Raw genomic sequence first — 23,512 nt, 5'->3', positions numbered from 1 at the left:
TCTTCTCACATTTACAGATAACTGCCGTGGACACGGTGGACAGCCTCGCCAGGGCTGGCATCCGGTAATGCTGTACGAAGTGCAACTAGTCAGATAATAGTTGCCATCAATATATACCTTTCGGGAACCATATCATTTCGTTGACTCGTTACTAATCAAGAGTACTGCATACTAGAAATTACACATACCTACACAGCCCTCCCTGTGTTTCACATTTGCCCCAAAAAGGCTATTCTTCGACCGGGAATCTAGGACAACGCAGCTGGATTCCAGCTCCTGTGCGGAATGCAGTAGGTAAATTAAATTAATTGCGATCACGATCAATACGTACTACTACTACTACTTCGCAATAATCAATGTGATCGAAATGAAAACCAGGCTCAGATGCCTATCCCTCAACAAATAATATGCTTTATATTACCTACTTTCTACCCTGGTAAGCTCTGTCAGCTGCCCGTGGAACTTGCAAGCTCCGCCACGGCGCCAACGCGTACGATGTCGCATGGATCAGATTGCTAAGCCCTCCGGACAAGTCTACGCACCGAATCCGTCCATCCACGGTTGGGTCGCGACCGCTTCCGCTATAAGCTTGTCATCTGCAGGACCAGCTTTTCCCAAGGTCTTGTCCAACCTTGCTCTAGGCAGGATATATGACAGGGTCAAAGACGTAATGTTAATCGTCAATTCGGTTGCTGGTCTGAGGATACATCTATCTCATTGGTAGTATGAACGTTCCATCCTAGGGATTTGATTCTTCGTTTTACATATCCGGATCTCGAGGGTTATGAAATAATATGATTACAATTTATCTGGAATTTTTCTGTTTTTTTTTTTTTTCTAGAATTGAGTCCACATATACACGGTACAACCATACCTCCATAATCTGCATACAAAACCGCATCTCAGCAATACTGCCTAACTCTTATCAAACAATTTGATTTGAAGAATATCGCACACAATCAATACATATCATGTCCTCCTCCTCCTCAGACCCCATCACCACATACGGCTTCACCGCCGTCCCCGCCTCCGCCTCCGCCCTCCTCACCTCCACTCCCGCCTACCCCCCGCCGTCCACGCCCGCTCCGTTCATCCCCGTCTCCGAGACCCCCATCCCAGACACGCCCCTCGCGAAACGCATCCAGGCCTACGCCCGCGAGCACCTCCCGGAACCCACATACAACCACTCGCTCCGCGTCTACCACTTCGGCCTCGCGATCAAGCGGTACCGTTTTCCCTTCCCTAGTTGGGCCTTCACGGACGAGACGTACTTCCTGGCGTGCATGCTGCACGACATCGGGACGACGGAGGAGAACCAGCGCGCGACGAGGCTGAGCTTCGAGTTCCAGGGCGGGTTGCTGGCGCTGGAGGTGCTGCGGAGGAGGCCTGAGGCCGGGGAGACGGAGATGGAGGCGGACGCGGTGGGCGCGGTGGGCGGGATCGCGACCAGGGAACAGACGGAGAGCGTGGCCGAGGCGATTATTCGACATCAGGACCTGTGTGAGGTGGGGAAGATCACGGCTGTTGGGCAGTTGTTGCAGTTGGCGACCATTTTCGGTGAGTTTGTGCTCTTCTCGAAAGGGGTATATATTATGTCCATATCTGGATCTAACAAGTATGTCGGGACGATTGGCAGACAACACAGGCACCCACGCCGACCTCGTCCACCCCTCCACGATCGAGGACGTCTCGAAACACTTCCCGCGCCAGAAGTGGAGCAACTGCTTCGCGGCGACGATCCGTCGCGAGAACAGCCTGAAGCCGTGGGCGCACACGACCGCCCTGGGCGAGGAGGCCTTCCCGAACAAGGTGCTAGGGAACAAGCTCATGGAGCCGTATGAGTGAGTTGAGTTGAGATGAAACGAAACTGAAACGGAATGGGTCGGGCCAATAACTAGGTAGGTAGGTAGGTAGGTAGATAGGTAGATAGGTAGATAAGGGGAGATGTAGTTGGTGTGATGACAATGCGGATGATGATAATGATTTTAAAACAGTGCTGCTACTTTGCATGTTTTCTAATACGTTTCGTGTTTTACGAAGGTAACTGATGATGACGACGAATGCGTTGAATCCGTTTCAGATTTGCAACATGTGGAAAGATGAAATGATGTGTGAAGTTTTGAGCTACTACCTATCACAACGTCCTCGCATGCTAGGATTTCTATAGCCCTGCCCCTACTACTACGACTTCTATTCACCCAATTAAGAGAGAAGAAGTAATGCAATGTTATGTGCGTATATCAATTGTACAGTGTAGTTTAGTAGCTCAGGTATATGGTACATTAGGTAGGTAGGTACTTGATAGCCCCTGATTATCAGGTGCTCTGCCTCAGAACAGATTTAGGTGTGTACTATGTGATCATCACATAATACACATAGTATTCTGAGACACTTTCTGAAGAATGAAGTATGAACTAGTACATGTACTGTATGCCCGGTACATATGAAGAGTACTTCAACTCAAGCAAAGCACAAAATAGAATAGAATTGAAAATCATTTCGATCTATTCCGACCTGTCCACAAGACGAGAAGAGAATGGAACAGAACAGAACAGAACAGAAAAGGGTTATCAGGGGTATCGTTCTAGAGATGCCAAATAATAGAGAACCAGGAACCAAGACAACCAGAATCATCACAGTAGGGGTATCAATGAGAAGAAGTATCCAACAAAGGAAGAAAGGCCTATACGTCTTCCATCTATCTCCATCTCAAATATATCGTGACTTAAACCTCAATCTCGACCCAACAACAGCAACAACTTCTCCCCGTTGTTCGCACATCAGCACTCATAGGGCGACAGCTTAAAACAGATCGTAATCCTCACTGTACACGGAGGAGAATACCTTCCACCGCAACGAGATATAAGAATTCTCTTCATCGGGGGCCTCTTGACGGCGGAAAACCCTCCTGCGGTCCGGAAGCCGCCAGAAATCCCCCTCCTGCAGATGCTCCAGCCGTCCCAGTAGCAGCGGACCAGCGTAAATCGGCACCTTGGGCATAGTTTCCCGACTCTCGTGGGCAGCATCGACGTCTACCCCTTGCCGGCGGAAACCATCGTCCTGCATGCATCGCGCGTGGTACTTGCCCCAGGGGCCGCCGTAGTTCTCGATGGACTCGCGCAGGTTAGTCCCTGGTATGGCGGCGAAGTTGCCATCCGAACGGTGCTGGAGTTGGACGAGGGTGTCTAGTGTTGTAGAGGGGATTATGGGAGTGGGAATTGGAGGAGCCTCCGCTTCTGCGTACCCGAGGACATCGCCCGTCTTAAGATCCATGCGTGCCTTTCCCCAGAGATATTTAGCTTCCTGAACACAGGCGGTAGTGGCTTGTCCATGGATGTCATCTTTCTGCTCCTCGTTCTCCGCCTGCTGTCCCTGTTCCTGCTTCTGCTCCTCCGCAATGGATGCCGGGCTGTGGTCCTGCTGGTCGACATTGGCGGCAGAACGCCGAATCGTCTTCATACGACGGAAGACTCTCATCCCCTTGACCTTGATAAGCCGATACTTGCGCTTGACCACAGTATCGGCGACATCGGCACCCTTGTGTTTGACCCTGGAAGAAGACGGGGCATCTTCGCCATTTTCGCCTTCCTTGTCATTGGTGTTGTCATAGTTGTCATTAACCTCGACTTTCACATCATGAGCAGGAGTTAGGATACCCCGTGTCCGTGTCGAGGGCTGATGCGGTGGAAGAGGACGACGGGCCGGCCCGCTGTCAAAGAACGAAAGCTTGATTGGATCGTATGACTCGATCGCACATTCGTCGTCTGTACATGACCTTGACTCTTCATCCTCCTTGTCGTTGTTCTGAACAGCCGCGGCAGGAGCTTGGATGCCCTGCTCCTTTATGGGTCGAGATGACACGAAGGCCTCCCTCTCGAAGAACGAAAGCTCGCTCAGGGAGCACGACTCTATGGCGCACTCGTCGTCCCTGTACGACTCCGACTCTTCGTCCTCTTCCTTCTTGTCATATGCCTGCTGCAGATCTGGCTTCGTAGGTGGAACTTGCTGCGGCTCCTCAAGGCTTGTATTTGACGAGCTAGGGACTTGCTCCTCACTTGTCTTCGCCCAGCTCGGACTAGAACTAGTTAACGAACCGTTGTTCGGGAATGACACTCTCGAAGATTGAAAAGCGCACCGAGGCCCAACAGATCCTGCGAATAGTACAGAAGGTTTGCTCCGGGACGCGATCCATGCTGCCACAGACTGTCTCGCCTGCCAGATGTAATGAGCATGAGTACGGGCGTACTCATCCTCCAGGGCCTTGCACAGCTCGTTCCAACCGGGAAATTCAGGGAGCTTCTCGATGTCCCGCCTGATGACCGGGCATAGAGAACAGATGTTCTCTGCGATGAATTGTTGGGCCCGCGGTGTATCTGCATCTTTGCAGGACCATCCGAAACGGGACAGGATAATTGGATCTGCTTCTGATTAGGGCTATGGAAGGATGGCATAGATCAGAAGCACTTACATCCTTTCGCTGTCTTTGGATTCCATCTCTTGAATGGCGAGACCCTCTCTCTAGTTTCCAGGACCTTGGCCTCTGTCACCACCGGCTTTGCCAATTCGCCCCTTGGCTTCTTGAATATAGACTGGCCGTTTCCCAAGCGGCCAAATGCCACAGCAAATCGTATGCGGTTGGCATGCAGTACATTCCCGGAACACACAGCAGTCGGGAACGTACGCTCAGGGGCTGCTGCCCGCGTGTTATATATCTTGGGGGCGGCACCAGCAGGCTCCGTGGGCCCTGCCTCCGTATTTCCACGCTGACGGTTCTTCCGACGAGTGGCTACATGGAACTTGTCTGAGAGCCCTAAGTGATGAAGCATATCAGCTGGCTGCATATCAATATCTCAAGAAGGAAATTCCGTTCCAACCTCTACCGGCGACCTTCTCAAGAACCACGTTCCAAAAGTTGTACATCATTACAATTGGCAGATTCTGGGAGAGACAAGAGATGGTTCTACTCAAGTGGACAAAGAAGGTATAAGAAGCTCACAAGCGAAAGGGGATTGTATGAGGGGTAGGTATAGGGTTTAGTCAAGAACACCAGACAGGAGGACGTGTTAGGGATAGGAAACTTTGCATCAAAGATACTAGAAAGCTTTATCCAACAGTGTCGATGAACCGCGAACGGCGGAGAAAGAAAGGGAGGAAAAAGAAAACAATGAAGTTGGTGAAAACACGCCATATAAAACTGATTGGTAGAGATAGACGGAGTCCGCCGTCAACATGCTAACATGGAGATAGGAGGTGAAACTCGACGAAGGCTCGCTTCCAGCTAACCCAGTGACTCAATTTTGCAGGGCTGACTTCCCAGCGGATATTTCAAGCAAACCAACAGCATATATGTAGGCAAGAACCGATCAACTGTCCTTGTAGGTATATACCGATCTGACATGCGACAGTCATCTTCAGGGAGGCACGCAGAGAGCTTCGTTCCCCTTCTTGTTGCCCCTTGATATGCAGCTGACTGTGAAGGCCGGCAGGTCTCAGATCAGGTTTGAACCCGTCAGGAGAAGTCCAGGCGTGCGGATAGTGTATCATTTAGCGAAATGGCTGAGCGTCGACGCTTTCTTCCGTCGACGGAAATCTAGCACCCACAGTGTGCTTATACATAGATCGGAACAACGAACAAGACAAGAAGAATGTTTATCAACCAGACACGCACCAGAATAACAAATAGAAGAGTTATATATCTAGACAACAAGAGTATCACGATGTCAATGTTGAGGGACAGACTTCGAGGACGAATAGTAGGTTCGAGCAGGAGTCGCAGACAAAGTATAAACGAATATATACAGAAGAGTCCAATGGCAAGACCGAAGCAAAGCCGCCTTCCTTGTTACGATGCCCATAGTCCTGAGATATAAATACTGTAATAGAGAAAATAAAGATTGTAATCGAGTAAGCATCTCTCTCCCAGGGAAGAAAAAAAGGCAGATGCTAGATATAGCGGCATCCTGGACCCTCAAAGGCCCTCCAAACTCGATCTTGACGGATTATCGAAGACAAGACAGGACAGGTCGATGACGTAGACAGAGACCAAGATATTCATAGTAAATGGCCATTATAGAACAAAGACAGTCACATTTTTGTCTTCAAAGCATGTCTAACATAGAGACAAAGCGTGAGCTGCTCAGGAGACAATACATAGCAAAGGACAGAGAGCCCTCGAGGCGTGCAACCAGGAACAATGAATATATAGGCATTGTTAGAGGAGATGGCCAACTGCATACGTCAATGAGGAGCAGACAAAGAGCCTTGATATAAGGCAACATGAGAATGGAACGTTCGACAAGATATTTAATCAAGCAAGCAGGGAAAGAGCTTGTTTGTCTCTAGACAGCACACAGCAAGCGAGTCACCACGACGATAGAGAGGAGCAATCACATTCACTCATTTACCTACTGAGTGAAAACTCCCGCATCTGGTGAAGCTAGGTATCTAGCCATGTGCCCTGCACAGCTGCACAGCAGAGCAGAGGAAGAGAACTCTGGATGCTCATCACGTAGGATAATAATAAATGAATCGAGCCATTATACTGTTCATATTCCCTGTTCATATTCCAACTCAGAGGCACTGCATTGTCAAAGTCATGAGAAAGAGCAATTGAACATATCCAGCTATTCGACAGCCTCGTCTGCTGTCATCAGTAGTAGAACTGCTTCCAAGTTTGCCAGCAGGTCAAGAATGGTTGTTCCAAGGGAAACGAAGGAGACGTTTGATGAAGCGCCAAGACGGTGTGCGTTGCGCCAAGCCGTGTCCTCCAGGTACTCCGACCTCGCACGTCTCAGGAACATGTCGCGTCTGTAGAAAATCCTCTGTTCTTTTAATATCATCCCACTTTTACACTGTTACATTAAACATCTGAGTGTCTTCGTTCCCTAACACTGGCTTATCAGGAACAAACAAAATGCAAAGAAAGAAAGGTTACAGTACATCTGGCCCGTCCATCTATCAAGATCGGCGGCGCCGGTCTCGATCAGCTCCCCCTCTCCCGCCGCCCGCGCGCCCCACGCAGGCACACACGTACGACTCTTCCCTCAACCCACCCCCTCTTCTAACCTCCGCTCCGCTCTCTCCTCTCTCCCTCTTTTAACCTATTCCATAACCTGCCACATCTCTCAATTGGTTCAGGGTCCTTTCGTTCAGTCTTTGTTGACTGTGATACCCATTTATTTATACCCATACTTCCAGGTATATACCTACGATCTCTTTTTCTTTCTTTCTTGGGACTTGCCGAACTTCGGAAAGTTGAAGCTGTAAAAACAAGGAAAAAAGAAGATAACAAGATGTCAACGTAAGTACCCTCTATCTTCGTCACTTCATGTCTCAATCGATCGATTCTATGGGATGGAAGAACTATCCCCCCTCTCCTTTCTAATTCAGTTCAAGGACTAACTTGTCCGGACTGCAGCAACATCACCTACCACGCCTCCGCCGTCACCCGCGACGAGCGCGCCCAGCTCCGCAACCAGCGCGGCCTGACCATCTGGCTGACCGGCCTCTCCGCCTCCGGCAAATCCACCATCGCCGTGGAACTCGAGCACCAGCTGCTCCGCGACCGCAAGGTCGCCGCGTACCGCCTCGACGGCGACAACATCCGCTTCGGGCTGAACAAGGACCTCGGGTTCTCTGAGAAGGACCGCAACGAGAACATCCGGCGCATCGCGGAGGTCGCGAAGCTCTTCGCCGACAGCGCCTGCGTCGCCATCACCTCGTTCATCTCACCCTATCGCGCGGACCGGGACCAGGCGAGGCAGTTGCACGAGGCTCCCGCGCAGGGTGAGAGCACGGGTTTGCCGTTCGTGGAGGTGTATATCGATGTGCCGATCGAGGTCGCGGAGCAGAGGGACCCCAAGGGTCTGTATAAGAAGGCCAGGGAGGGGGTGATTAAGGAGTTTACGGGCATCAGTGCGCCGTACGAGGCGCCGATCAAGCCGGAGATTCATATCCGGAACGATGGGATCAGCGTGCAAGAGGCCGTGAGGCAGATTATCGCGTATCTGGATGAGAATGGTTACCTCCCTCCGGCTCCGAAGGCGGAGTAAATCGTTTCTTTTTCTGTCTCTTGGTTTTTGAGCGTTGGAAAGATTCCAGGCCCATAGAGGCCGCAGGCTCTTGCAGATAGACATGTTTTGATGTCATATCGGGATTCGTACTGTACATATTCCTACTAGAGCCATCGCGTGTTGATAAGACGACCACAGGCACAGGGTGTCTGCAAATATATCCCACTTGCTGGATGGTTCCACGCTTGAAAGAATCCAAAGAAAGCAGAGAAAATTCATCAAACTTAGAGCTACATAACAGTGGATGTATAGACGCTATAGATCTAAACCAGGTATCCAAGTACCAACCAGCGGAGGCAGATACCTAAAGTAATGAACATAGATGCATGCATGCAACGAGGACACAAAACGGCTCTGCCTGCCAGCCTCTTTCTGAAGAGCAGGCGTACTGTACTTACAGCAACTGACATGCGATCACTCGAACTGGAACTCATAATAGACGTACGGCGTGTACTCCGCGCCCGCTTCACCGGCGACATGTAAGTCGCTGGGCTCGTCCTTCTTCACCCGGCCCTTCTTGTCGCGCCCGAAAGCGTTACCCGCCAGATAGGAGTACTTCTCGTCAAGAGCGCGCTTCGCTTTCGCAGCTTGCTTCGGGTTTGTCTGTTGAGATGTAAGCATAGGAAGAGCAAACAAACTGATAGAAAACCAATGGAGTGTCAAGCATACCCTCACAAGAGCACAAACAAAGTCCAACGGCAGCCCGTATCTCAGCACCGTCTCCACGAACACCCTCAGCACCAGCACATGGATCCAGACCATGACGGCCTCGCTCCACCCGGTGCGTCCCAACCGCAGCGTCTCCCCCCACAGTCTCTTCGCGTCGCCGTCGACGCGCTCGACCTCCCTCTGCTCCTCCTCACGCCCGCCTTCGACGTACTTGTACTCGCGCGGCACCCACTTGTGCTCGCGGCACTTGTGGACGAACTCCAGGCTGTGCTTCTTGAACGTCGTCACGGCGTACAGCGTGAACTCGTCATCGGAGGCGACGAAGGTCGCGGACCGGGGCACGACCATGGGCGAGACGGTCTCATAGGTCTTCAGGAACTCCTTGACCTGCTGTGAGGGGACGGCGACGAGGTGGGTTTCGATGTACTCGGAGTCTTGGACGAGGACGGCGGGGTCGACGATGGATGTCAGGGACTTGGTGGAGAGGTTGCCTCTTTATATCAGACATTAGCTGACTGCGAGCTGGTATATATATATATGCGCAACCGATAACGTACGTCTGTTTCCGTTGTAGGGTTGCCAATGTCGTCTTGACCTGGTTGTACTGGGAGTACTTGCTCCGGATATCATTGTCGATACTGGCAGCTTCCTGTGTCGCGGTCAGTCAGGACGCAAGTAGAATAAGACATGACTATACAGACCTTCTGCAACAGATCAATCAACTCCGCCAGCGGCTTATCCGCCCGATACTTGACTTTATTCCACGAGAACGACCGCAGGTACTGATCGACGGGCTCTTTATAACGCAACAATCCCTTAGCAAACCCAACGTCCCCAACAGACAACCAACATGGGGAAACCTACTATCATTAACGGTCTTCATCTTCTCCACCTGCGCCTCGTCCCCCTCAAGCACGTTCTTCAGCGCATCGCCCACTTTCCCGACCACGCCCTGACACGCGGCCTCGAGCTTGGCCAGCTCGTCCGCCTGCTGCACCAGCGCATCGAGGGTGCCGATCTTGAACTCCGGGATGGGGAACGAGGTGACGGTGGTGTCCGCGGAGACGGAGACGGTGGCGGAGATGGCGTCAAGGGCGTCGTCGCGGTGGTGGGAGGGCGCGACGGAGGAGGGGAGGGAGAGGAGGATGTATTTCGTGTTCTTGGACATGGCGACAACAACCGGCGGCGGAGGTTATCATATAAGGGGGTGAGATGAGATGAGAGAAGAAAAAGGGGATACTATCGGAGCAGAGGACCTGTTGCCACGCTCGTCCAAGCGGGCATGAGGCAGAGGAGGAGCTGGAGAGCTGGAGAGCTTCGAAAACTAGAGTATCTATGATCAAACGTCGGGGTTGACGCCGCAGCGGGAGCTGGAGCTGCCGCTGGCGGTCAAGCGAGCGGTCGAGTAGGCTGCGCCCACCACGGCACGGCCCTCGGCGACTCCACATCATGCTGCAGGAGTATCAACCAGGGCATCAGCGTAACATGCAATGCAACACAAGCTTATCTAGATAGTTATTTCTATAATTTGACAGATGGAAATTGCAATTTGGTTATATCTTAGCCATGTAATTAGGAAACTACACGTCAATATTCTTAAGGTCGACCAAGAACCACACACAAAAGAGTCTATAACGCAGACATGAGGAGGTATTTGTCTATAGTTATATATCTATTCACACTCAGTATTATATACCGAAACAAGTCTATATTAACCATCGGCATTAAGCATACAATGCGTATGCCATATCCATCCCTTCTATACGCCTAGCCCAGCTATGCAAGAGAGATTAAAATCGAATAGAAACGGTTCTAACAGGATTTCTTCACTGTGCCGTTGCCAGCAGAAGAAAAGAATCTAAGTCGCCTTGTACAGGCTTGCCATTTGCTGCAGAAGGAAGAAAACTGTTAGAACACAAACCACATGCGAACCTCAGATCAGGAGTGAAAAAAAACATACCTTCGCGTACTTGGGCTCTATAAACAGGGCCTTAGCCTCCACAAGCACCTCCGGCTCCTTGCCCTCTTCGGGCAGGGTCTCAATCCGCCCCTCGACCCACGCTTTCCGGCCCTCGACCTTCACCGTCTCCGCCCGGAGGACCATGTAGGAATTGGCCGGTGCGGGCTGTCTGTAGTCGATGTTCAGGTTCGCCGTCACGCCCACCCCGTTGGGCAGCGCGGGGAAGCAGCACCGCGCCAGACCCTCGTCGAGGAGGGTCGCCAGCATCCCGCCGTGCACGATGCCCGGATGACCGGAGACGTCCGAGCCAAGGTAGAAGATGGACACCATGCTCCTGCCGCCCTCCTCGCTCCAGACGTAGGGAGGGACAACGATCTTGTCGGGTCCCGCGAGGGTGCCCCCGGTGAGGTTGCGGGCGCGCAGGTCCTCCGGGATCTTCAGGTGTGGGCGGGACTCGGTGAACGCGGGGTTGTTGCGCAGCTCCTCCGCCAGCGGGTGGGTTTTGATGAAGTTGTCAATCTCGCGGGAGATCTCATCGGGTGGGTTGAAGAGGTCGAGGGTCTCCTCGTTGGTCGGGATGGGTTGAGCCATGATTCGGGAAGCTGTTTTCACCGAAGAGTATGTGGTGCCGACTACGAATGAAACGATAGCAACGAAGGTGAAGCCCAGCACACGACGCAGGCGGGAGCGAGGTTTGGGAGGCTCTTGGAGTTGCGCAAAAGCTGCAGATTCTGAGAGCGCGTTAGCACTACACCTCTATACAAGTCTTTTCACTTGTATAACGCTGGATGTTTTCTATATCACAACAAAGTGGTGGAGGACTTACCGGTCGAGTAGCACTTCTGCAGGTAACCGGCCGGGAATCGTAAGGCACCAGCTCTGGCCAGCAGCACCGCGGGGGTTCGACCTTTTGTAATAGGCGCACGAGCTGAAGGTCCCGATAAGGATCTAGCGGCAGTGGGGACGACCGGCTGGAAGGGGCCACGAGCGGCTGTTCGGGTGGGCGAGGCTCGGAGCCGGAGAGCGAACATGGCGGGCTCAACGAGGGCCTCGAGCGGGACGGCCTATTCTTGGAAAGAAGAATAGTAATGGTCAAAAGAGGCGAAAGAGAGAGACCGCTGGAGACGACGCCCAGAGCGCTCGCGGCGGAGGCAGCACAGAGTGTTGGGACAGCGGCGGGCGTCGGGCGCGCAGCGTGCCGGGGACCGATTGGCCGCTCAGGGGGCGGTGGAAAAGGATACCTCGGCTTCTCCCGATGCTCGCTGATCTCTTTCATGCTTGTAGATGTCGTGATTGTCGTCATGTTGAGGATCTTAAAACTAATATACCCCAACAGTTCTGCAGTGGTCTCTGCACATGCTATGTCTGTCCTCCATACTTGACGCTGCATCTCCGCAGTTAGACCTTGAAACAGCTCCAGAGATGTACATACATGCACGGGGTATATCCAAGCAGCTAAATTCTGCCACGTGAAATGCAAGCACCTAGGTAGCGCTTCTGGAAGATAAACGGGGCCTCCATCGGCCAACTATAGCAATCCAAGATCTCGTTATGTCCACCGTCAACCACGGAACGCTGGGCGGGTCATATGCAATCTAGATCTCTTGTCTTCATGTGATTATGTGCATAAAGTGCCGGTACAGGTGGCAAAATCAGCTCAATGCTATCTTAATGCATAGATACAATGCAGGTACATGTCGAGAAAGAAAAAATCCATGGTCATTCCAGGTTGTGTATATTATACGTAGTGTGGCGTCCTGGTCAGGCTTAAGCCTGCTGTGCCAGACTGATGACTTTCTTGGCCGCCTCCTCGAAGCCGTCAAAGGCGTGGAGAGGTAGTCCACTCTCCGCGATCTTTAAACCGTATATTAGCATAGGAGCCTCATACGGGACCTTCTATCCCAGACTCACCATCTTCTGTCCAATCTCCTCGTTCGTCCCCCTCAACCGGACAACCACAGGAACCTTCATGTCCAGGTCGCGGAACGCCATGATGATTCCTTCAGCAATCATGTCACATCTCGTCAAGCCGCCAAAGATGTTGACAAAGATGGCCTTGACCCGGGGGTCCGAGCAGATGATGCGGAACGAGGACTTGACCGTCTCGGAGGTCGCCTTGCCGCCCGTGTCGAGGAAGTTAGCGCAGTGGCCGCCGTGGATCGTAAGCGCATCAACCGTGTTCATAGCCAGGCCGGCGCCGTTGACTGTCGAAGATAGGTCAGTTTCTTTTTCTTGCTTAAGATAGTGCTGAAGGGTATATGTGACGTACCAAGCGTTCCAATGCTTCCCTCTCCTTCGAGTCTGTTGCAAGCTTGTCAGTGGCGATTTCAAGAATACCTTTTCAAGGATTTAGGCCATACTTTATGTAGACAATTCCGTCCTTCTCCGCTTCGACCTCCTCAGGGACCTCTTCCTCCTTATTCCTCAGCTTGTGGACGTCTTCCTGGCGTCCAGAGCTCCTGTAAGCTGCGTCATCAAAGCCAAACCGGGCACCGCGCACTTCCAACGCGCCATTCGGAGTAGAGACGACTTTTGTTTCCAAAAGAAACGCCTCCTTTTCCTTGAAGATGGTCCACAGCTTCTGGACAAGCTCCTGCAACTTTTGCTGGGCCATTTCGGGCAGCTTGAGATGAGAAGCGACAGCGTTGAGATTGGAAAAGTCCGGGTTCGCGTAGTCAAAGGGGAACTTGCGGGACAGGGCCAACGAGGTCTCGGGGTCAAGCGTCGGCGAAGCGACGATGCAGGGAGAAAGCGAGGATCTGTTCACTGATATCGACAGAGCAAAGCCATCGTTAGAGACAGCTGCATCGCTGACTGGGATAGATTGCTCCCGGAGCATATCGAAGGCATGGTGCTGTTTGACGTAGAGGGAGCGGCGCTGCGCCGGATTCACGACCGCACGCCTGCTGCTAGGAGCGACTCGTCTCAGAGTGTGGAATCCCCTTTGCTGGCCTGTCGCAGCGGAACCAGCCTGTACAAGTCATCAGTATGTTATAGATAGCTTGTTGAAGTAATCGCAATGCTTACCGCTTGGGGACGTTTGCCTCTGTTGTTCAGGAGGGTCTTCATACCCTCACCGAACTTCTCAGGGTGGTTCACAAGGACAACGCCAGCGTCCTCCAGTGCCTTGTACTTAGCTCGTGCGTCTGGTTCTCCTGGAGCTGCCCAGGCTCCGGCGTGGCCCATGATGCGGCCTGCAGGAGCCTCCAGGCCACCGATCAGAGCCATGATTGGCCTATGGCACATTAGCATCGAAAGTAAAAACATCTTCAGGGAACTTCTTCATACTTGGGATTGGCAGTTCTTCTGTGGTAGTCCTTGATCCACTCAGCGGCATCAACTTCAGCAGTGCCGCCGATCTCTCCGACGAGGATGATACCCTCCGTGTCGGGATCATGCTCGAAAATCTGAAGGGCATCCACGAAGTTAGTCCCAGCCAGCACATCACCACCCATGCTGATGCAGAGACTCTGTCCCAACCCGGCTCTCGTCGTCGAGGCGACAGTCTCATAGCTGAGAGTTCCGGACTTTGCGACAATGCCTATGTTTCCGGGGGAGAAGCAAGGCAGTGGCTGGAAGCCTATACGGCACTTCCCGATCGCGGAGATGATTCCGGGACAGTTAGCCCCGACAAGTCTGGTCTTAGACTGGGTTTTCAGCATCGAGTGAATCTATATAGTATAGAATTAGACATGTTCACGAGAAACAGTGTCGGGTTCGGAGCTTCTGACCCGCATCATGTCATGGATCGGGACATGTTCTGCAACGGCAACGACAAGGGGTATCTCAGCTTCCAAGGCTTCTTCGATCGCCTTGGCCGTCTGGTTTCCGGGGACGTAGATGGCAGAAGCATCTGGGTTCGCCTTCTCTTTCGCCTGGAATCAGTCAGTATGGTTCCGCCTTACTAAGTATATTTGGGCTTGGGCTATCCATCGCGGTACGTACTACTCTCACTGATGGAAATACAGGCAGCCCAAGGTGCTCGCCCTCCACCCCAGGCTTCACACCACCGACAATCTTGGTCCCCCATGCCAGAGACTCTTTCACATTGGCCGTCGCCTTGGGCCAGCGATTAGCGTCAATCAGCCACATCGCGGTAGAACCATTACCTGTCGTCCTATTACTCTATTGTCAGAATCCAATCTACATAATTGAAAGCATAAGCTGATGCTTGCTCACCTGTGAATCCCTGGAACAAAACCTTGGTGTGCGCTCCAATCTTCAGATTGGGAAGAGTGTCCGCATAGCTCAGACGCCTCGACGACGTGGAAAATCCGGATGCGAGATACTGGGATATCCGCCTAGATGGCTTCGCTACAGCTCTGGCGCTTGAGAGCCGTGCCGGCAACGAGTGAACAACCATGTTGCGATTTCAGCCGAGGAACAATTGGGGCCAGCGGGGAATACCAGAGAATTGACCAACGAAGTTTCTATATACAGTACATCAAAAACAGCCAAAAGAGAACGAGAAAGAACAAAGAAAGGCCAATTAATGCGCCCGCTGGACCAACGCACAACGGCCTTCTTTCTATGCCTACTGTACAGATCCGGCCCCCGGGAGGAGGGAACACCGCTTCTTATATCCCAGGTTGCGCGCGCAACGGAGCTCAGCTTCTCCACATACTAGAAAAGGGCGCCGGTTCTCGCAGCAGAGGGGAAAGCCTCGAATTGCCGGCCTCGGAGGGCCGCGCACTACATCATCCTCCCATTCCCGAGGTTGAACAAGGTTTCGAGAGGACTGCACCTTGCCTGAAAGAGAGACGCCCGGCCGTCTCGTAACTTGACCGCCAAGCGGTGCGGCACACGACGGAGCCCTGCAGTCGGCCGAATCGCGGTCTTGTCTTTGTTCGATTGACATGTTCTTTCTTCTCCGGAGACAGAGAGGCTAAAAGACAATACCCCTCAGAAGACAACTTCCAACCGGAAACGATGGGCCTGGAACGGGAGAGGAAGATGGCTGACTGCCTTTGGAACCCTTGGGTAGCGGCTGCGGGCAGTACCGGTACCTCATTATGAGCTATGCAACTCCGGAGTGGCCTACCTCTCAGCAGCTCTGTCGACGGGGTAATCTCGCCTGTCACTTTTCCCTGCAGACCTCTCCGGAGTGGAATAATGCTCTTCTACTGCGCTGTTATATCCACCCTATAGCCGACTACCCCGAGGGCACAAAAAAACCCTCCCTCCCCAACAGACCGTGACAGGCCAATCACGGCGGGGCGGCCGTTAGTTACAGCATCCAAAAACCCGCGGCGAGAGCGGGGTTCAGTAGTTCCATTGCCCGCCCCGGTCGTCCACCGCTGTACGTGATACATCACAGTCGCGTGCAGACCTAACAGAGTCGGTCCCTAACCACGAGAGATATATATATAACCACCTATCCACCTAGCCTAATACTAGCATGGCTGCGCAGATACCTCAGGAACCCAAGAGTCTGTTTGCTCTCTGCTTCCCATCGATCCTGCTAATAACCCTGAGTACTTCAATGTAGCATGGACCAAATTGGCTAACCGTGTCTCCTTCATCTTCACAATTAAACAGCAACGGAAGAGCTCGAGTCCTCGATCAGAGACCTCTCCATCAGCAGCAAGAAACCGGAACAAGACGACATCCGCCGACCGGAAGCGACGAACAAGCCCAAAAAGACCACAACGACAACGAAGAACAAGAAGAAGAAACCCGCTGTCGCAGACTCCTGGGAAGACGAGGCCTCCGAATCGCCCGACTCATCCGGCTCAGACACAGAACGCGAAGCACAACAAGGATATGGAGATGAGACACCCATCTCTCCAGCATCCACCAACGCCGAAGGACCACTAGCTCCCCCTCCCACGCCCATCTCCCCGCAGACGCTGGCGTCGTCGACCTCCCAGCCATGGCTCGCGTATAACAATAGCAGCCCGTCAGCGTCTCGGACATCGTCGAACAGTCGATCCCCGGCCGGTGGTGCTCCCGCGCGAAGGCCAGAGAAGCAGACCGCCGTGGCGGGGCGGATGATCGCGGGGGCGCTGGGCATCCGGGCGCCCAAGCGGACGGAGGAGCAGCGCGCGTACGACCGGGCCATGAAAGAGCAGGAGATCAAGCGGCGGAATCGGGCCCGGGAGGAGGAAGCGAGGGCGAGAGAGGAGGAGGAGCGGGCCAAGGCCGCGATATGGGATGGCTGAATTGTATCATATTTAGGGTCCCATTCTGCTGCTCTTTCGTCTTCTTGTGTTCGGGTATTATTTCATATTCTTATTTTGGGTATTGCATATTGCCTGTGTCACTGTAGATACAAGTGCATCAGGATATCTATTTTTGGAAACCTTGGATCGGAAACTGGAAACTGCCTGCTCGGTATCTCTGAGAGATTGGCTGTCTGGTGTTCTGTTTGCATTGCGGGAGTTGAATATACTGTACTGTACAACTGATGTACAGAGAGCATATCATAAAAAAGAAAGGTACAAGGGAAATCTTGTTTTCTCTTTCTGAGTGGTCATATTCTACTATTACAAGGACTTTAAAAGGGTTGTATGTATGTACTGGCGACTCCAAAAACGAGCAAACGCGACAGACTTGAGAGAAGCGGAGCAGATTACAGTACATTTATCACGAAGCTGCGGGCATGCCAAACATGCTCAGATGCGAACCAGGTGACTATGCATTATGCAGCAACGTGCTGTCTAGTCAGGCATGGGAGAGAAAAGCAGAACCGAAGAACTGAAGCAAAATGGTCTTTAATTTTCTCACTTTATTCCCTCCCCCAAAACCTCGACCCGAATCGACGTTCGTAAGAAAGGTCTTAATTCGTCGCATCGTAATCGTATTAACGGCAGATTTGCCTCCCCAACGAGCAGCAATACAACGAAGACGGTTGCGCCCAGACCAAAGGAATACCGTAAGTTCGTGATTATCGACCGTCGTCTTTAATCCTTATTCATCCAGCTGACTGTATTTGTTATCCCACCTCAGTCAGTTCACCCTCCGATCTGCTCCTGGTGCACCTCTAGCGTGTCGCCATCCGCCATCTCAAGCTGCGAGAAAGGAAAAGAAGTTAGCAGTCTGTAACGCTCATCAAACTTTCACGTATCCAGAGCAACGTTCCAACGAAAAAGGGTCACGCGCGCATCAGCGCATACGGGAGAGATGAAAGGCAGGGGGAGCGTAGTAACACATACAGTCTCAGGAGTATCCTCTGGACGAACTCGGGTTCCGTCAAAAAGGAATCGCACGGTCGAGAGCTGCTTTCCCTGGCGCTCGCAGAAAGCGTCCATGAGCTTCTTGAGCTGCGTGGTCCGCTTGATCTTAAAGAACACCTCGTTGTTGTTATCCGTGACCTTGATGTTCAGGTGCTCAACCGGCGCAGGCGCGCCCTCTCCAGCTCCGGCTTCAGCCATGTTTTGTTTTGGGATTCTGCGATATAAGTGATGACATCGGTCAGTTTCTGTTCTATCCGCCACTGGGGTTGCTCTATGGCGCGGGGTGCTGATAAATAGCTCTCTTTTCGCGCAAGGGTAGGTGCTTGCATTGTACTTACAGATTCTGTAAGAGCTTGAGACGGAAGCGATGGGTGTAGTAGAAGGTGATCAGGTGCAAGGTGAAGAGGGAAAGACGGTGAAGAGAGAGAGAGCGCGGTGTGATATAATAAGGCTGCGAGAGAGTGAAGGAAGGCGATGTGACGGGAGGGCAACTGCCGCCCCACCAGCAGCGGAGAGCCGCGGAGAATCTATTTTGCGGCACAGGTTCCGGCGCTTTGGGGGAGATGCCGGACGTTCTGTTCAAGAAGCGCTGCAGCGTACGTTCATTGTCTTCTTGGATTAGAACTGGGTTATTGCGAATTTTTTTCTCAAAATCTTTAATATCCCACCTCGATCTTTATAAGTTTGCGGGAGAGTCCTTTACAGAGCGGAGTTGGGTAGCAGCTTCAGACCAATTTCTCTTGCGTCATGGTAAGGACCGGATAGATTGCAGGTCTGGGATCGGAGGTGATGCTGAAACCGAATTCAATATTATTTCAGGGGAATCTCAAAGAAGATGTGAATTATGATCCTCCTTGCCATCCACGAGCAGTATGTCATTGACACTCCTCCGTACCCCGATACATAGTACTGTAGCTACTAGGTACCTTGGTTGACTGACAACAGTTAGTGTGCCATACAAGGTAAACCTCAGTATTCCCATGCCAGTGACAGTAAAACTGACAGACGCAAGCTTGTCTGACCAAAAACTCTTATAAGGAGGAGAGATGCCAGGCCCAAATAGACGCTCTGTACGAATGCTGCAATGCATTCTACCAGGAGCGAGGAGAGGACGCGAAGACCCCAAGCTGCCCCAAGGTCAGCCTGCTCAAGCTCAAGATGAAGCAAAGAGCAGAAGGCAAGTAACGAGACAGGAGACTGGAAGTGGAGGCATAGCAATGCCAATATGTATAGAGACAAAACACCCAATGGAATACGCATGTACATATACCTTGTATTGTTAGCTACGACTTAGGTTAGAGACGTCAACACAAGACAGTACGTCCTCAACATCTCTTGGAAAATTTCTGTGACAATTCCTTTGCAGTCTGAGCCCCCATAATAAACAGGACTAGTCTAGTTGTAAGAACTGCCAGATTGCTCTAAGACAATCTTGAGCACGCAAGAGGCCGTAGCCTGAACGAACATTGAAAACGTCCGTTCCGAGACTCTAATGATTGCCTATATGACATTGGTTGATGAAAAGAAAAAAAAGAAAGAAAAAACATCGCGACGAAGAGGATTTTAGCACTGCCGGGCGGTGGCCGGTACCGCGCTAGTACCGAAGCGGACTAGGGCGCGGTCGCTTGGGTCGCGCCGGTACGGCTGTTGTAAGTCTCGAAACCAATCCTTGCCTGGGAGAGCTACAAAACAACAGCCGCTGAGCATTGCGACAGAGAGCTGCTGCGCTCCTGTTCAACCCACGCAGATGGCTCCTTTGACGCGAGCCGCTGGCTCTGCCCGCGCTGCTGCCGGCTCCGGTTTTGGAAGTGTCAGTTTTATCCGTCTGGTTGTCCATTGAAGCTGTTCACTAATTGTGTTTCTAGGCTGCTCGGCCGCCGCCTTCGAACGAGCCTGAAGTCATCGAGATCGACGACGATGATGATGAGGATGAGGAGAGGAGTGAAGAGGAGGACGGAGAAGAGGACGGCGACCAGGAAATAGAGGACGAAGATAAAGATGTTGAGCTGGATGGGGGTTCTGGAGAGGAGGTCAATGGCACGGATCCGAGCTTGGAGTCGGCGGAGAGTGACCAAGGTGTGTTGTTCACTCCCCAATCATCGTCTCAACTACCATATCGGAGCTGACATGACTCTTAAATCAGACGTCGATATGACAGCTCCTCCAGAATTATTTACTTCTGCAGGCGCTCAGCAGGCCTTGCATCCGCTTCGGCGTACCGCAGACCGTGTCACGCGCCTCATAGAAGCGTTCGCAGAGAAGCTGGATCGGTTCAAACGGAAAGAGCAGCGGCCTGATGACATGAGCAGCTTCCACGCCGCGTACCAACTCGTCCAGAGCTACCAGTTGCTCGCTCAAGATCACATCCAGGAAATTTCAAAACAAAACACCCTGCGCCGAGCGAAGACGGGCTGGAATGCCAGTCGCAGCAGTGCAACGGAGTCGCATGATGGACGAAAGACGGAGGAGGAGGAGCTGAAGCGATTGCAATTGGAGGCCGATACCTGGAGGCTTCTGCTGAACCTGCTCAGCATCGATGACCCTGCCACCCGCGCTCACGCCAAGAAGGTTCAGGAGACGGCTTTCCAGAATTTGCACCGGTACTCTTCTGATCGCGAAATTTGGGAGCAATTCCTCGATGCGGATCACTATGCGCTTGAGTGTGTCATCGCCATGAAGTGGCTCGAGAACACCGCCAGATCCTCCAGCCAGGACATCGATTCGTTAATATCCGAGTTGGAGGCTCAGGCTGAGAGAGGACAGGGCCTTTGGGCGCACGGTTGGCTCTACACAAAGGAGACTATTAAAGGCCAGAAACGATTACGATCCTGGCCTCAACCGCTTGAGCCAGACGACCCTGGTATCACGCTCTCGCTGTTTAGTACCGACAAGCGCGAGCCCCTTATAACACAGTTAGACCCGGATGCGATCACTAGACAAAAGCTTGGTTTACAGAAGCAGGATCAGTTCTACGAACGAGCTACGTGGCTGACCTGCTGGAAGATGCTGAGACAAGGAGAAAGCTGGACGAAGATCCGGGAATGGTCCCAGGAGCGTTTGGAGAGCTGGCGGGCAGTCAGTCTGTGTGGTTCGAGCGTCGATGTACGCACTGCAGTGGGCAGAACACCAGCCGATGATGGTACGACACGGATGATGAATTATCGATCTCTAGAATCCTGGCGATCAGCCTGCTCGGCCCTTGCACGGGATCCCAACACGGAAGAATTTGAGCGGGCCGTGTACGCATTGCTCTGCGGTGAAACCGAGCCTGCATACAAGGTCTGTCAAAGCTGGGATGATTATCTCTATGTCTTCTACAATCACACGGTGCTCTCTCGCTATCAGGAATTCTGCAAGCAGTTCCAGCGGAAGCTCGACCATTCGCCCACCGGTACTGTGGCGTTCGTTCCTGAGCCTGTGGGTTACCACGATCTGCGCAACTTCCTGGAGAACGTCAAGAGCAACGAGCGCATCGCTATCGAAGCGCGGAATCCTTACCGTACGATCCAGGCTGCTATTCTCAGCAAGCATTACGACTCATTTTTCCTTTCCGTGGCGAATGCTGTCTCGAGAATCGGTAATTCTGGAAAGTCTCATCTCATACCCGACCTGTCGCCCACTCATGTGGAGGACGCTGCACTCATTGCAGCCCAGGACGGGGATTCATTGCGGATCATAGCCCATCTGTACATCATTGCAAGGTCTCTGGGCTATGCCCGTTCGGATACTCACTTCTCCGAAACCGCGTCTGTCAATGTAATTGGCTATATCGACAACCTGCGGAAAGCGGAACTGCTCGACCTTGTGCCGCTTTACGCGTCCCTCCTACCAGAACAATCGGCGCACGTCGTTCTTGGCAGAATCCTGATCGATGTTGTCGATCCCAAAGAAAGAAAGATGCATGCCAAACTGATGGAGAAGCACAACATCAACATGGAATCCGTTCTTCAGACCCAATGGCACTGGGTGCTCCAGAACGCCGTGGAGAAGGAAGATCGGAATTCTGTTATTAATCTCTTCAAGGCCGTCCGGGCAGGCAAAGATGGTCCTGGAAAGCTGAATCCGGTCAGGAAGGACTTCATTGGGACGTATGTATCTCCGGAAGACGAACGGACTATCCGCAGTCTCGAGTGGCACCGGTATCTTGCTGGGCAGTGGGAGAGAATCTGCGAACTTGGTACTTTGTTGTACAAGAGGTTTTTCGGTAAGTCTCCTCTATTATTACATAGCAATACATACGCTAATATCTCGAACAGCTGCCGGTAGTCTCGCTGCAGCTCGAGAGTTGTGCACGCGTATGCCTTTGTCAGACATCTCGCGGGAGATCCTGGGCTATGACATTGCCGAATTTCCTCTGCTTGGTGATGACGGCCTTGAATCTGGACTCTCGGAAGCCCCCAGCCCGGCCAAGGTGAGCCCGTCAAAGAAGGCAGGCTTGCGTGGGCTGCGAAGCTCGATTGGGCCCCAGTCTCAAAGTCGCCCGGCTGTCATGTTCCGCCAGTCGCAAGTCATGCGCGAGTTAGAACAACTAATTCTTGCGTTTGACGCCTTGGAAAAGTTTGCCCTGGCTTGGGATGAACTTGATCAGTATGCATTCTGCCTCTATCCAAGTGCTATACCGGGACAGTGTGCTGAACAGTACTACAGGAACAAGAACTCTCCAGACGCGACCTTTGTCAAGGAACTCAAGGACAAATTGCAACTTTCCTTGGATTATGCCACCGAGCGCGTCGACTTTATGTGCAACGACTTCCTCATTGAAGCTAGGGATGGTAAGGACGCCTCTTTTTCTGTTAACTTCACTACCATCCCACTTTTGTCGCAGAAAAACTGACAACCCATTCCGCTTCATTTAGAAAACGAAGAGGCAGAGCTCGAATTCATCAGACACACATATCTCCCCGAACTTTTCCTCTACTACCACAACGCACTCTACCACGCCGGCATCACAATCACCTGCGAGACCCTCGTTCAGTGCCTGAATTTGGCTACGCTCGTGGCAGGCAACGCCAGTCTGACGGACAGCTTCTTGTCGTCCGGCCGCATGAAGGAGCTCGTGGACGCGTTGGCTCTGTCGAGCGCAGCCATCGCCAACGCGCCGACACCGAAGACCAAGAAGAAACTTCCGGGCGGAGCGACGCTTGATATCTGGAAGGTCAAGGAGGAGAAGAATGATGCGGGCTCCTCCCTCTTTCAGTAGAACCTCACGCGTGACTGGCTAGCTGGGTAGCTAGCTAGCTAGCTTTTTGCAATCACGTTTTTGTTTTTCCCGGGTTTATTATCTGGTGTGTGTGTGTTCGGAGTGAATATCAGCCAGGCGGGGTGGGAAATGACTTGTCTAGATGATTGTTATATCCATCATCTTTTCTAAAGGTTTGTTGTTTGGGAAAAGAGGGCGCTACACTTGTGCTGTAGATAATCAGCAATCAGCATCGGTCCCGGTTTCTCTCGTACGGTACGAATCTTTTTTTTTCAAAAGTAGTAATCAGATACCTAGATACCTTCCTGCTAGTAATAGGAGTTTCTTGTACGATACAAAACCTTCATTTCAATTCCCTGGTAGCCAGCCATCCACCCGACTAATAAAACACCCGGCGTGTGGCTTACAAGCCAGGACACGAGTGGTTGATCGTTAA

The 23,512-nt window shown here is 52.2% G+C and overlaps 10 protein-coding genes across 10 annotated transcripts; 5 read left to right on the top strand and 5 right to left on the bottom strand.

Moving 5' to 3' along the window:
* Positions 1-971: 971 nt before the first annotated feature.
* On the top strand, positions 972-1,845 carry VTN00DRAFT_9768 (uncharacterized protein; the record flags this gene model as incomplete). Its single annotated transcript, XM_069436759.1, has 2 exons — positions 972-1,557; positions 1,637-1,845. The coding sequence occupies 2 exons, from the start codon at positions 972-974 to the stop codon at positions 1,843-1,845; spliced, it is 795 nt and encodes a 264-aa protein (XP_069284367.1).
* A 957-nt stretch (positions 1,846-2,802) lies between these two features.
* Positions 2,803-4,920, bottom strand: VTN00DRAFT_9767 (uncharacterized protein; the record flags this gene model as incomplete). Its single annotated transcript, XM_069436758.1, has 4 exons — positions 2,803-4,075; positions 4,136-4,418; positions 4,469-4,810; positions 4,875-4,920. The coding sequence occupies 4 exons, from the start codon at positions 4,918-4,920 to the stop codon at positions 2,803-2,805; spliced, it is 1,944 nt and encodes a 647-aa protein (XP_069284366.1).
* Positions 4,921-7,292: 2,372 nt separating this feature from the next.
* Positions 7,293-8,051, top strand: VTN00DRAFT_9766 (uncharacterized protein; the record flags this gene model as incomplete). The annotated part of the gene is made up of 2 exons (XM_069436757.1): positions 7,293-7,300; positions 7,418-8,051. The coding sequence occupies 2 exons, from the start codon at positions 7,293-7,295 to the stop codon at positions 8,049-8,051; spliced, it is 642 nt and encodes a 213-aa protein (XP_069284365.1).
* Positions 8,052-8,486: 435 nt separating this feature from the next.
* VTN00DRAFT_9765 (uncharacterized protein) lies at positions 8,487-9,909 on the bottom strand (the record flags this gene model as incomplete). The annotated part of the gene is made up of 5 exons (XM_069436756.1): positions 8,487-8,675; positions 8,742-9,234; positions 9,299-9,390; positions 9,443-9,537; positions 9,606-9,909. The coding sequence occupies 5 exons, from the start codon at positions 9,907-9,909 to the stop codon at positions 8,487-8,489; spliced, it is 1,173 nt and encodes a 390-aa protein (XP_069284364.1).
* A 690-nt stretch (positions 9,910-10,599) lies between these two features.
* On the bottom strand, positions 10,600-11,732 carry VTN00DRAFT_9764 (uncharacterized protein; the record flags this gene model as incomplete). Its single annotated transcript, XM_069436755.1, has 3 exons — positions 10,600-10,629; positions 10,702-11,432; positions 11,528-11,732. The coding sequence occupies 3 exons, from the start codon at positions 11,730-11,732 to the stop codon at positions 10,600-10,602; spliced, it is 966 nt and encodes a 321-aa protein (XP_069284363.1).
* A 736-nt stretch (positions 11,733-12,468) lies between these two features.
* VTN00DRAFT_9763 (uncharacterized protein) lies at positions 12,469-15,064 on the bottom strand (the record flags this gene model as incomplete). Its single annotated transcript, XM_069436754.1, has 9 exons — positions 12,469-12,555; positions 12,613-12,905; positions 12,971-13,002; positions 13,062-13,672; positions 13,729-13,936; positions 13,990-14,372; positions 14,433-14,576; positions 14,647-14,810; positions 14,881-15,064. The coding sequence occupies 9 exons, from the start codon at positions 15,062-15,064 to the stop codon at positions 12,469-12,471; spliced, it is 2,106 nt and encodes a 701-aa protein (XP_069284362.1).
* Positions 15,065-16,099: 1,035 nt separating this feature from the next.
* On the top strand, positions 16,100-16,862 carry VTN00DRAFT_9762 (uncharacterized protein; the record flags this gene model as incomplete). Its single annotated transcript, XM_069436753.1, has 2 exons — positions 16,100-16,130; positions 16,240-16,862. 2 exons carry the CDS (start codon positions 16,100-16,102, stop codon positions 16,860-16,862), a joined length of 654 nt encoding a protein of 217 aa, XP_069284361.1.
* Positions 16,863-17,654: 792 nt separating this feature from the next.
* VTN00DRAFT_9761 (uncharacterized protein) lies at positions 17,655-18,625 on the bottom strand (the record flags this gene model as incomplete). Its single annotated transcript, XM_069436752.1, has 4 exons — positions 17,655-17,711; positions 17,856-18,090; positions 18,215-18,465; positions 18,608-18,625. 4 exons carry the CDS (start codon positions 18,623-18,625, stop codon positions 17,655-17,657), a joined length of 561 nt encoding a protein of 186 aa, XP_069284360.1.
* A 95-nt stretch (positions 18,626-18,720) lies between these two features.
* VTN00DRAFT_9760 (uncharacterized protein) lies at positions 18,721-19,061 on the top strand (the record flags this gene model as incomplete). Its single annotated transcript, XM_069436751.1, has 3 exons — positions 18,721-18,746; positions 18,826-18,838; positions 18,915-19,061. 3 exons carry the CDS (start codon positions 18,721-18,723, stop codon positions 19,059-19,061), a joined length of 186 nt encoding a protein of 61 aa, XP_069284359.1.
* Positions 19,062-19,623: 562 nt separating this feature from the next.
* Positions 19,624-23,076, top strand: VTN00DRAFT_9759 (uncharacterized protein; the record flags this gene model as incomplete). The annotated part of the gene is made up of 6 exons (XM_069436749.1): positions 19,624-19,686; positions 19,742-19,952; positions 20,020-22,080; positions 22,133-22,463; positions 22,524-22,648; positions 22,733-23,076. The coding sequence occupies 6 exons, from the start codon at positions 19,624-19,626 to the stop codon at positions 23,074-23,076; spliced, it is 3,135 nt and encodes a 1,044-aa protein (XP_069284358.1).
* Positions 23,077-23,512: the final 436 nt, after the last annotated feature.

This window comes from Thermoascus crustaceus (genome assembly GCF_041956765.1).
Source record: "Thermoascus crustaceus strain CBS 181.67 unplaced genomic scaffold VTN00scaffold_8, whole genome shotgun sequence".
NCBI classification, from domain to species: domain Eukaryota; kingdom Fungi; phylum Ascomycota; class Eurotiomycetes; order Eurotiales; family Thermoascaceae; genus Thermoascus; species Thermoascus crustaceus.
The sequence above is the reverse complement of the archived record's forward strand: the minus strand, read 5'-3'. Positions and strand labels throughout refer to the sequence as shown.